General features: G+C 37.3%; 1 protein-coding gene across 4 annotated transcripts in view; it reads left to right on the top strand.

Moving 5' to 3' along the window:
- The window catches only part of DENND1B (DENN domain containing 1B), a 169,885-nt gene that overhangs the window by 43,157 nt on the left and 113,120 nt on the right, over positions 1 to 13,608 (top strand). For all 4 annotated transcript variants that reach the window (XM_075097220.1, XM_075097222.1, XM_075097221.1 and 1 more), the window contains exon 3: positions 2,817 to 2,860. In XM_075097220.1, the coding sequence (XP_074953321.1) occupies positions 2,817 to 2,860 (44 nt within the window). The remainder of the gene's footprint in view (positions 1 to 2,816; positions 2,861 to 13,608) is intronic.

Below are 13,608 nucleotides of genomic sequence, written 5' to 3'. Positions count from 1 at the left end.
CCTTCCCATTTAGAAGTTTATATATTAAACATTTTACAAAGTATCTAAAAACCCCTGTGACTTTGTTACTGTGTTGCTAAAGCATTCAATATACTAATTTTTTCTCATGTAATTTAGTTCACATCTGTCAAAATAATCTGCCTGGTTTCATTGCCACAAAGAGGTGAGCTTGCCAAGTCCACTCCTCCCTGGTGATGCTCCGTCAGCCTGCCGTACTGCAAAGCGGTCCCTGCACCTATTTGCAGACAATAACTTCCAAGTTTTGCAATAGAAGCAATTATAAATGGCACAACAAGACTTGGGAAGTTCTGAACAAGAAATAGGTGATAAGAAAAGGAACTAGATGCAGCTAGTAACCAGCTTGTATTTCATGAGGCCTAGCAGATGCGTAAGGCCAGATTGCTGCTGGGTAAAGCAGTCCTGCTTTCTTCTCACCACAGCTCCCCATTCCCTGGTTTTTCTTCCTCTTTTTTTTTTTTTTTTTTTTTCCTGGCACAAAACCAAGGGTTTTGGGGAACTGATCTAGTTTATGTTGACCTGAAAAATTCCAGACAGTTGGTCAGTTCCCTCATCTGGTTCAGTGTGTAGCTGTGGAAGAGTCTGCACCAGCAGGAGAGACAATGGTAATAGTATAGGCTTACCAACCAGTAGTGGGCAGTGGGAGTTCAGTGGGATTGCTTGTTTGCAAAGAAATTTATTCTTGAAATATTTGTGGACATATGGCCTTAGATTCGCAAGCTCTTTTAAGGGTTTTTTTTTTTGGGTTCTGCAAAATTTCCAGTGGTTTTTAGGAAGTAATTTGTGGATTACTTAACATTCAGTATTTGATATTTGTGACCATGCTTGCTGGTCCTTGAATTTATCAGCGATCACTGTTGATATATAATTACTTTCTTTTTTCATGATACTAAATTGGAATAAAAATAAGAGATTCCTTACAGTACAGGCACCCAGATAGTCAAACTCCTCTTGCATTCGGTCATTACACAGATGTGTTTGATTTAAATGTACACAAAATAGGTGGGGGAAAAAAGGTTTCTGTTTTGACTACTGGCTCTCGTATTTTTATAAACATTACATCTTACCTCATTTCATGTCTGTCTCCAAAAGTTCTTGCTCCCCGTAGTAGATGGAGGAAGATTCCTTGTACAAAATATATACATTTTCATAAACAGTAGCTGCAGAACCCTCCCCAGATGTTCTTAAGAGCAAAGATGTGCTTGTCCAAGAAGAAGAGTCAAATGGCCACATTTTTACCTAAAATCTCAGTTAGATTTGAATTAAATGAAAATTAGGTCTAAATTAGGTGAGTTGATTGACAAATTGAATTTTGCAATGTTTGAAATGTTTGTTCCACTGCTGGTTAAACATCTGCCCCAGGGTGAAGGAGGAATACTGGCTTCAGTCTCCAGCTCCTGGTGAGTGGGCCAGTGGCAAACGTGGGCACAGCAGCTGCATGTTGAATAGTAGGATTTGAAATCAGCAGCTGGGAATGAAAATATCATCAGTAGTGTTTCACTTTGATTAAATCTTCAACTTGCAGCAGCAAACATACATGGGAGGATGAAGAAGAGTGGAAACCTTCATACCTTGCCAAAAGTGGAGAACCCTCTGGTTCTGGTGTAAAACATAGCAATAAGAAGGAAGTTTCTGATTTATTGGACAGTGGTAGCATTAGAGATTGAAGTGGAAACCCAGATACATTTCCCAGATCTTGGTTCCTCAGAAGACAGGAATCCCAGGAGCTCCCAAGGTATCCAAGAGGTTGCAGTTCTCAGCAGGCAGTGTCCCCTGGCACTTACTGGTGGGTTTCTCTGTTTGTTTTACTGCCCTGTGGTACCCAGAGCTGTCATCGACTGCGTGGTCAGCGGTGGGAGGTTCTGCCTTGGCTAGAACCCAAGCAGAAACTGGAGAGCTCTCCGTCTAGTCCAGACTTTGGCACTGACCTGGGTCTCCCTTGCAGGAAAAAGGGTAATTTCACTTTTAGCACGTGGACAAATGCTGCTGCTAATCTGTTGTATAGAAGTGCTGTTAAGCTTCATGGGTGTTTGTGATACAGTTTAACAGTAGCACCTCGGGAAGGTTTTGTGTTACAGGAGATTAAAAGCTTTGAGGGGATGAAGAGCATAATTCAGTTTTTGTTGAAAGATTATGGTTCATGTCATTGTGTTAGATGCCTTCAAAAAATGTTAATTGTAGACTAATGTATAGCCTAAATAACACCGATTATTTTGATAATTAACAGTTTATAATAGGTTAGTGAAAACTTTAAGGTACTATTAAGATACTAAGAAATGCTGATTTTAAATGGCTCTGAACAGGAAAATATTCAAACATGCTAGCTCTTCTAAACTCTTCCTTGAGAGTGCTGGTTACATTGGTACTATCTTTAAAATCACTTTTGTACAAAGGCACTTTTCTATACATTATAGAGATCTTTGTTTTCTCCTTCATATCATTTTACATCATTGTTTTCCTTGGATGGAAAGAGGTTTTATATCACTTTATTTCTTAATTAAATAAAAATGTGAAAAACTGAACACGTGCTTAAAAAATGAAGTACTCAAAGGTTAAGAAGAAAGAATTGAATATGAAAATAGATATATTATAACCTGCTACTGTATGTAAAACAATAAACATATCACTTCATAAATACGAAATGAGTCTTTTTAATAATCCAGTATCTTCCTTAGTGTTTTTTTACACTTGCCTCAAAGCTTGACGCTAAGCTGACCCTCTCTTTAATATTAATGTACTCTGACTGTAATACTCTGTTCCTTTGCCTCTGATTAATGCTGTCTGTCAATTATTTACAGATCCAGTGGTACTGTGGAAGTTCCCGGAGGACTTTGGAGACCAGGTTGGAAACATGAGATTGAACTTTTTTTTATGTTAGAATAATAATAAAAAAGCTCTCCTATTCAGCTGTGGAGAGGCAGATGCTAATGATAGCAGGGAGGAAGTCTTCACCCAACTGGTGGCTTGGTGATTATAATGCCTTTGTGACAGGAATATGCAATAGCCATTGTAGAGCACTGTATATCATACTAATTCTCTGTATCCCCTTATTTTTGATACGGAGTATTTGATAAGCTGTTTCTGTTGGAAGTGTTGGGTTTTTATCCCTTGTAGGATTGAAAATGTGGGAAATGTATCAACAAAACTTTGCCAAACATTGAAGTTACAAATCGTGTTAACAAAACCCACCAGAACAAAAAAGTTGAAGAGCTGTACTTGTATGTCCTTTTTACATCAGGACCTGTGCGACCCATTCCTTTAATCCTTTACAGTGCAAAATTTTATGTATTTATTTAATAATATTTGAGATACACTAGTTAGTTGCTTGGAAAAAACCCTAAATAATCCTCAGACCCGCATAAGAGATCTAAACTTACTGATTTGGAAATAATGAAAATTCTAGTTTCTGTCCGTAATTAATCCTCAAAGGAAAGGTTATACATATAGGACTGATGGATTATTTCATTGTTTGTAGTGATAGCAAAGCTTTTAATTAGTGTATTGTGTGTGTGTGTCCTGGTCTGTTTTATTAAAACTATTTATTTTATTAAACTATTAGATTTTATTATTTCAGCAACTTTTAGATGAGTTTTTCCATGGAAATATTTTTATCTTCTTCAACAAAAATACACAAAACCACTAAGTAGAATAAATATCTCTGACTCAATGTCTCTCTTTTGCTCTTCTTTTTAAACTGATACTGAGTCAAACATATTCTTCATTGATAGTATCACCACAGTAGATGATCTGGAAATATTTTTGTACAGTAGATCTTGATAAATTGTTGGGTTTTTGTTTTTTCTTTTTTTAAATCAATAATACAAGATTCTGTAAAGACAGCTATAAGGTGATTCATGATGAGAGGAATAAATATACAAACATAGAAGGTAGGATTTCTGGTTAGGGAATAGCATCAGTCAGAAACATGTGCAGTGTATAAGATAGTGATAAATGGTACATGAGCAAAGTGTGCTGTTATGTGTTCTTATCAAAACTTGCTGGATGTCTAGCTAATTTTCCTGGCTGTAGAATGATCATCTTCATTGTAATTTAAATTCTTTTTTTCTAGTTTGTCTTTTTCTTTTTCTTTCTCCTAAGAAAGGCTGGATTTTAAACAAAAACACACAAAAAAAACTAAAAAAAGAGAACTTATGTATCAAGAAAAATGGAACCTTATTCAGTAAGTCAAAGGTTATTCAAAGAACAGCTGGTGTAGAAAAATGTTTAGAAGACGAAGCCCACTAAAGACTGGAGGGAAGTCATACAAAGATGCAATAGACCTGCCTAATCTATAAAAACCGGAGTCCTCAGACCGCTCTCAGCCTTTGGACTCTGAAAAACCTGCGCCTGAACATTGTGTCTCAGCTGCGTAGGGAATCTAGTGTTTCACGTAAATTGCCTGTGTTCCTGGAAAGCAGTATGTTTTAATCCTCATCCTTGCAAGGCAAATCTTCCTATTAGAACCACTGGATTTGAACAGAATATATAGCAGCTTCTGTAGCCAACCCCTGAGCCAAGTAGTCAAGTGAAATCAGCAGAAGCCTTCTGTGTGCGTGTTGAACTCGTTAGATTTGGATTGGAGACCTGAATATCTACAAGATTTAATTTTTTTAAAAAATGAGATCTCGCTAAAACTGTCAAAGCTAATTTCAATGAAAGCTTGTGGGGAGAATATTAAAAAAAAAAAAAAAAGCAAATTCTCCATTCTATTTTCTAGTCATTTCTATTTTAAATGTAAAATGTGTGAGTTAGTTTTTGGATGTATCCCAAAGAATCATCTTTCCTAAAATCTAAGGGCTGTCTGTTTGCACAGTGATGTGATAACAGCGGGCAAAATATTTTCCTCTCTTCCTGAATTTTTCTACAGTTTATCATGTCACCTTTTTGTTGCTTTCATAATGTAACGAAAACTTGTCTAAACCATTTTGATACATTTCTCCTCTTTCTCATGTTCATCCTCTCAGTATGCTTGAACTTTCCAATGCTTACTCATCCCCAATCCTCTCTCCTATTCTTGTGGCCTGCCATTTTCTTTTATACAGGGCACTATTCTTTTGGTCTCTTTTTTTTCTTAAATGTTGACTTTCCAAAATCTTGTTTTGCAAAACATCTCATCTGTTTTGGATGGGATGTAGAAACTACAGATGATCAGGAAAAAGAGAAGATTAGTGATTTGTCATAATCACTTACTCTCACTCAGTCCATTAAGTAAAGGAAATATTAAGGCACAGTTTTGATACCACAAGAGAATTTGCAAGATTCATTGTTGGTTTTCTTATCTGCCAAGACTGCAGGGAAACCACTTATTTTCTATCTGGTAATTCTTCAGTTGCCAGAATAAGATGGAAAAGGAAAAAACACAGAATGGGGAAAGAAAAAAACCGAAGTAATGCTTCAAGGTAGGCAATGAAGAACACTCCTCTCTGCCAGCAGTATTTCAGAAAGTTGTTTTTATTTTGTTCTGTTTTTTGATGTTGGGGGTAATTCACTTTTTAGTGACTCTTAGAACTACCAGGTAGAATTCTAAGTACAAAGAAGCACACTACCATATCAAAGAAAATCTTTAAATAAAGAATCCCAAAAGCTGAAATAACTGATCTTTTTGAGACATCATAGAGGTACAGTTTCCTATTGTACTAGCATTGATGCTATAGAAATGAGTTTGACAATGTTGGAAAAGTTCTGAATAATCTCAGCACTGGAGAAAATATGTGAATATTCCTGATTTGAGCGTATATAGCTCTTCTATGGTTATCCTCACAAGCTCACATTTGGATGAGGAATGGGTTGTAGCCATTTAATGGAATATTTTTTTTATTTAAAATATATTTTGAATGTATATGCCTACAGGCTCTGTCTTGTAGTATGTTCAAAACTCCCCTTGTGCTCAATGAAATTTTTATGATAAAAGATGTGTATGTTTTTAATCTTGAAATCAATATTTTGTTTATTCAGACTGGTTAGACTACAGTTTCATTTTGGCCTTGCAAGCTCATTCTCAAACAGAAATCTATACAGAGAAAATAATAATGCTATGATATCTGGAAAAAACCCAGTAGTTTTAAAAAATATTTTTATGGGCTTTAGAGCCCAAATAAAAACAACATGTTTGCTTCCAAAATGAAATACTTTGTAACTGTTGAAAAATAAAATGTGTATCTCTGCAGAAATTGTCACCCAGCAGAATTGCGATTTGCTGACACTGGCTGTCTCCTCATGGCAGTGGAGTCAGTGGCAAAGCCCTGTTGATGTCAGATGTGTCCAGATGCCTCCAGTATGCCTCTCTTTGTAGCTGTTCTGGAAATAAAAGCACTCAAGCTCCCAGTAACTTCATTGGGTTGAAACGTTCCTGGGAAAAGGCGCGGTGTTGGCACAAGGAAGGACAAGAGCACAGTGCCGACAGCACCAGCAGGTGTTAGTGCCTCTGCCAGAGGCAGTGCTGCTTTCTGTGTTGTCTCAACCTTTGAAGCATGTGAAATCTGACATTTCTTACAAAATTGGTAGTTACATCTCTTTTGGGTAGTGTTTTTAGCTGTGTAGGAATTCAGTTGCTTTTTAATCTGACTGCTTATTGGCCCAAAGTGATTTCCGTCTGCAATAGGTCCCACAGTATATGGTGTACAGAAAAAACCATCCATTGACTGGTTCTTATTTTTCTGCTTTCTAATCACATAGTAATTTCTTTCTTTAGTCTTCCACTTCTCTGCTGGTGAAAAACATCTCGCCAGAAAGATGATACAAATAGCTAATATGGCAGGAGACAATCTTACCAGAAGCCACTTCAGTAATATGAAATATGTCACGGGGTTGTTGACTGAAGATGTCGTTTAAGAAAGAATTGAGCCTCTGCTTTGGATTGTTAGTTGCGTTGCAGATTTCTTCCTATCTTCTCTCACTCTCTGCTTTCTAAGGCAAGCAAACTAAATCTGCTTTTTGATGTCAGGCTTTTCCCAAACCCTGCAGATGAGTAGCCAGTAAGGGGTATGGCATCCCTTCTGAGGAATGTCTACTGTTTTCTATGCAGTTACTGTAACACCCTTTGTGGTGTTATCTCATATTTTATAACATCTGGTTTTTATTTTTAATGTATCACATTATGCAAAAGTCACCACTGAATTGTGAGCAATAAACCTTACTCCTTTCCCTGTAGTGACCCAACTGCTAAAGCCTGATACTATGCATGTAAGTCTATCAGATTCACGTGAAAATATTTGTGTATATATAAACATATATAGATACACATGCGTGTGTGTAAACATTGGTTGTTTAAGGCATAAATTCTCTGAAATACTAGTACGTTAGCCTTCCCTCAGCACAGCACTGATCACACACATTCTTTCAATGTATGTATTAACTATTGAAAGTTAAGCTCGGCTTAAATGAATGTCTGATGGGAGTCAGAGTGCTCAGTTTCTTGCATGATGGAATATTTAATTGCACAGATCGTGGCAGTAATTCGATAAATGAGGTCAAAATGAAAGAGATAATATCCTTTTAAAAAAAGATTTAAATAAGAGCACAAGTTTAATTTAAAAAAAAAAGTCTCAAGAACAAAGCTGAAGTCTGTTGTCTGGGTCAAAATAATGTGTGGAAGCCAGTTGTGATGATTTTGTGTTCCTCTGTGCTCTCCTAAGAGAGCAGCAGGAACCCAGGAGGTACGAGGCTGTTTACACTCTTTTCAAGGCTGCAGGCATGCTGTTAGGGGACACATCTCTCTGGCTTTCTACGTTTGATGGCTTTGTTCTTGTATTCTGATGAGGCATTAAATACATGTTTCAAATGTTTATGCTAACTAGATAGGTGCTTGCTTTGGTGTTTTTGGTTTTATCGGTAAATCTTAAAAAGGGTTTGGGGATTTTGTTGCTTATGTATTAAGTTTGATCAGTATTTGGGTACATTGTATGAGAAAGTAGGAATCAATCTACTGAGATTACTAATTTTCAAAACTATTTTTGTCTAAATGTTACACCTTGTTGTTTAGCTTAAGGATCCTTTGGAACTTGAATCCCTGTGTAACTTTGAGGAAAACAATTAACCCAGCTGAGATGATGGCAACTTTGTGCGTTGCAAGTAAGCTTTATCAGGTTAAGATAGTTTCCTGTGATTCCCTGATACTTTGTGTTTGAAATATATATTGTTTTTATTGAAGAATACTGTGTGTGTAAGGCAGCAATGCTTTCTGTCTATGCAAATCACAGCTGATAGATGATCCACAGAAAAACAGTCAGAGGGTGTATTTGTAGTTGCTTACTGCACCGTGTGAATTGAAAAGATCTGTCCTGCCCTGATAAATATTCTGTGAAATAACAGTGCACCTAGACATGCTGGGAACACGCAGGATCACTGAGACTCTTACATCATTTGAGATGTAAATATTCCAAGATGCCTTCTCAATTTTTTTTTTAAATTCATCCCAACAGAGACAGAATAAATCTTTAAATCTTTATTTTGAGTCTTTTATTTTTAAAATCATAAAAGCCCAATACTGAAAACTTGGAACTTACTTGAAATTTTGAGGACAGGTGGCAATATCAAGTATGCTTCTTTTCAGGGATGTGGCAGTTTTATTTCGTAGAGCTTTTAAGAGAAAAATGTTGAACTTGATCAGCATATGGTACTGGCTAGCCTCATCTCTACCAGCTCTTTTGTTATCTTGTTATTGTTATAGGTCTTAATGACAGTTGTAAGCCATAGTTCTGGATGCAGGGGTTAGTCCACCCTGGGGAGGAGAGGGAGAAACAGCAGTGTGGATTATGGAAATATGAATTGATCTAAAAAGCAGCTCTCTTGTAATAGAATGGGACTCAAAGAAAGACTGGGGAGAAGCTGGTGAAAAGGCGATGGAATATGATGTGAAAATGATCATTTGAATGCTTTCCTTTTCATTCCCAGCTGCTGTGTTCTGGTGAAAAGGCATGCATTTGTATATCTTAAGGCTGGGTGAAAAAGGGCCAGATGAATGGAATTACTTGTTAGATATGTTTTCATTTTGAGTCAAATAAATTATGTGCATTTTAATAGACTGTATGCATATGTTAGCCATTTTTTTATTGTACAGCTGTAATATTGGGGGACTACATTTTGTAGAAATGTTTGTTTCTCTGTTTGCTCAAATAAGTACAGTATTAATATTTGACTGCCCTTCAGATATTCTGTTTTGGCCTATCAAAAAAAACGTCAGTGATTTGGCTTATTCCTACAGCCTTCAGCAACGTTCCAAACCAGAGAAGAAAAAAATTAACTGATGGCTGAAACAGTGGTGACAATAATTTGGAATGTCTTCCGGAAAGACTGCCAAACTGTCATGTGTGATGTCGTTGTTGATTGACCTCATCTGCCCTCAGAATATTCCAGTCTCATGTCACCTAAATGCTTATTTCGTGCTACCTTATACTTTCTCATCTACTTGCATAGTACCCTCCATCCACTTTAGCCTTCAATGTGTTGCTTCTGTGTTCCTCTTGTGTCTCAAGCTTATTGCTGCTTTTTGAGGAGTATCCTAACTAGCTCAGTCTCTCTTTATGTTTGGTACTGGATGTTGTATTCCTGAACTGTGTGTTTGGTTCTTGGGTCTTGCTCTGCCTTTCTTGATGATAGTTTTCTGCAGAACTGGGAGATCATTTGGGGCACATTGGTTCACTGTTACTGCTACCAGTATTTGAAATGTCACTTCAAATAATGTGTTTATATTTTGTTAAATAAAATAACTTTCTTTTACATGTTACTTAAGTTAGGAAAAGATCTTGGATCAAATGTCGGAATCCAAATATGATGAAATCAAGGAACCAGGGCACTCTGGTGCCAAAGAATGAGACTTGATGGGACTGAGATCGGGAACTGGAGCAGCAGAGGACTTTGCTAGCAGCAGTAGGAAGGCAAGGGTGGCTAGTAGGCTGCAGCTTGAGAGGCCCAGACTACATATTTTATGATGTTGGATGAGGAATAAGTGAAGGCGAAGCGCCTCCAGGCAGGTGATCAGGAAGGGAAATACATTAATCCATTATAATACAATTATTTCTGGTATTCATTACTTCTGATTAAGTTTTCAAGGAATTGTGAACTGTTTGGCTGGTAGACTCTGTTTGCTTTTTTCTTAAGCAGAGGTGTCATTGATGGTTTTTGCGTGAGTCAGTTTCTGTCTGCAATCATTAATAAAAGTGCAATCAGTAACAATAGATTCACGTCTGAGAAATAACCTGTCTCTGAGGTTACAGTGCATGCTTATCTCTGCCTTTGGTCCTTCACTAGGTACTAACGACCACTGTTAGAGAACCACTAATAGGTACTAATGACCACTATTGAGGCCAGTGTGGACTCTGCGTCAGTTCTTGAATTTTAGACTGCAGTCGGGAAGGGGGAAGACCTCTTTCAATTTGTAGAGAGATCCTGCTGTACAAACAGGGTTTTTTTAATTAATTTTCAGTAAGTATGGTGAATACTTGGGTTAGATTTGTGTCTTCCCTGAGTGTGGGCAGTTTCATTCTTTTGGATCAGAGTGAAGCAGCTGAAAACCTTCCTGGCTGTAGCTGCTTGTGCTGCCTGGCTTCATGGTGGAAGCTGCCTCCCTCTCCTCTTAGCTGTTCAAAGTTGGCTTATACTATATCAAGAGGTCTAAGATGAGCTGATTGACTGTGCTGAAGTGGCTGATGGATGCTTACATGCAGAAACACCAGCCTGAAATTGTTGCAGAGTAATCTCTAGCAATGATGCCATAGCAGGGAGCCAGAAGGTCTGGATGGGCTCAGCCATATACACAATGTACATTCACTTTGCCTCTTCTTGGGAAAAATACATCTAATTGTATGTCCTTTGCATTTTATTTTTTGTGATAGTCATCTCTCTGCATCTGGTAACACAAGGGCTATGTTAGAGCTTTAAAATTATGCTTGCTTGCTTCTTCCCTCTCCCTCTTTGGTCTTGGAGTTTAATCTCCTTCATTTTTTCAACACTGTTGATAGTACCTGAATTTAGTACTGAAAAACTATTACTATAAGTGATTCTTGTTGAGTTATGTTATGGTAAGGCTTAGAATTTGACCTATGCTGCCTGTGAAACAAGAAATAACTGTTTCCTTTATAAAAATATCACAAATCATTGTAATTATGAAATGATAATCCTAGCAGGTTCCTTAGAAGCTGATTTCCTCTCTCAGTTCCTTTTCTTTTGGCTACAGATTCTTCTAGCTCAAGAAATTCAGCCAACACATGTAATGGGTTTCACTACCCTTTACAATGTAATGAGGTTCTCTGACTTCCCCTACGACTGACGCAGCTGTGCAAGCCAGCATGCTTCCCTGTAGGACTGCATGTTTAGAGGTGGATGAGCCCAGCCAAGGGTTTAGCTTTTCTTATTTGTCTGGCATTAGTTACTCTCTACTACAGATGTTTTCTCTCGGCGTGGCACCCAAATTGTTCATTAACTTATGTGATACTTCATTTATTAACTGCTTTTAAGTTCGAGTTGCAGCAAAATCAGGACTTCATCATGCAATGTTCTGATGGTCATATTATGAAAAAAATCAGTGGAAAGTTCTGATTCTGGAAGAGCATCACCTGGCATTATAAGACACAGTTTTACTCCCCAGCCTGAGTGGGCCAATTGTTGCATATAAGCAACCTGCAGATCTGGTACTGACCTTTCTGTGTACATCAGTAATGGGTATTTACTGGGCAGGCCAATTGTTCAGTAGAAGCTTTCTAGGCAAGGAATGACATCCTACTATTTACAGGCACTGTCTGTTTCAGGACTTGTCTTTTAGGTAACTAAAGCAGTACTTTTTTTATACTTAGGTTTTAGTTCAGAAAAAGGAGCAGTTTCATATGTTGTGCTCAGGCTGCTGTTCCCAGTTTCTGTTGTAGTCATAGTGTTTGCTTGCTTGCTTCTGCTTCTGAAATATGCCTGGGTGAAAGCATAATGATTAAAAAACCGAGGGAGTCAGAAAGTGTAAAGTGGTATTTCGAACAAGGTGGAGTTTTTTGTTTGTTTGGTTTTTACCTGTCAGCCTGCAAAAACGTGTTTTATGGAAGAATCCAGACTTTTTACTGATGATGGTAAGAGGAGACTTGAAAGAACTTCAGGAGTTGTCAAAAATATTTGCTGGTTGTGCATGCAGAAGTCTGGTAACCTTTGATCACCTGTATTGAAAAGACAAATTAGTGCTGTGTGTGGATAGAAACCATTATCTAATTTTATAAAGTAAATCCATTCAGCTGGTTTCTCCTTCTGCCTCAAAAAGGGTCTTCTCCTTTCCTTGCTTCTGGCCTTTCCTTCTGGTTTCCTGGTTGCTGCACATTGTGGTTTTCTGCCTTGGCTACTTCCATCAAAATTGTAGCTCCTTTTTTTTTGTTTGTTTCTCTTATAATCAGTATTGTGCGTAGTTTGATGTTTCCACTGAAATGCTAGAATTTTTATGCAGGGAAGAAAATATTTGGAATATATTTGGAACAAAATATGCTTGGAGTTGAAATTAGTCTGAAGGGTATCAAGTGTCATCAGGAGCAGTTTGTCATGCTTGAAATCTTGATGACTTTTTCCAGTATATTTTAATTTTATGGAAATGCAGGTATTTATTATTTGTAGTATACTTTTATAGTTAAATTTTTAAAAGGAAAAGTATTTCCTTGATGATCAGGAAGAAAATCTTGCAGATAGGAGCCTTTTGACCTGTGTGTCAACTGTGCTGTACTTGTGATATTCCTTGATACTGTTTTGCAGACATTTCTGAGACTGCAATCTTGACTTTAAATCAATATATTGAATTGGTAGAGTTGGGTATATTGCAAATAGGCTCATTCCTATCCTGAGTTATCGGAGTATTCCAGGGTGGAATGAAAAAAACTAACACGTAAAATAAATAAGAAGCAATTTTAATATGTACTTTATTTTGTGGTGGATTTTTTTTCACCACTGGAGAAACCTCATTTGAACAGCATGTGCAGGAGGTTCTCAATGTTGCTGCCAAAGATGCATCCTAAGTGGTGGTGTAAGCAGTGGGAAATCTTAAGACGTCTTAAGTGAAACAAATATTGCGGCCCTCTTAGCTGTGTGGGATGGTATGTGGATTTTAGCCTGGCCTTCAAAGACTTACATATTTGGATTTTGAAAGTGTTGTCTAGCTTACCTCCAGTTTAAGACAATTTCTCTGTTTATTTTCCAGGTAATGTTAGAGATGCTGTCATTGGAAGGGTGTATTAATAAAAAGTCACTTTTTCTCTACTGCATGATGATGGGAAGTTGTGTGTCATAACCTGGTGTCTTTATGTACAACATGTAATGAACTTCCTTAAAGTTTATAAATACTACCTTAAAAGTTAAATATTGCCCACATAGTAATATCAAGAGTGGGGACAGAAGATTGTATTCCCTGTTTTTCCCAGCTCTCTGATATTGCTTAGGGAATAAAGGTCTTCCTGACATGAGTCAGGGAAGTAAGGGGAAACTATTTATTGCTGCATGGGATACAAAAATCATATGCTTGCTAGAGCTGTGTGGCAAAGTATTATTTGTCTTGTTTTTGTTTGCCTTGCCAGTAATAGGAGTAGATGGTGATATTTCAATCTAGACTTATTCTAATGGGAACTTTCTTTAGGA

The sequence above is a fragment of the Phalacrocorax aristotelis genome, chromosome 6 (genome assembly GCF_949628215.1).
Source record: "Phalacrocorax aristotelis chromosome 6, bGulAri2.1, whole genome shotgun sequence".
NCBI classification, from domain to species: domain Eukaryota; kingdom Metazoa; phylum Chordata; class Aves; order Suliformes; family Phalacrocoracidae; genus Phalacrocorax; species Phalacrocorax aristotelis.
The sequence above is the reverse complement of the archived record's forward strand: the minus strand, read 5'-3'. Positions and strand labels throughout refer to the sequence as shown.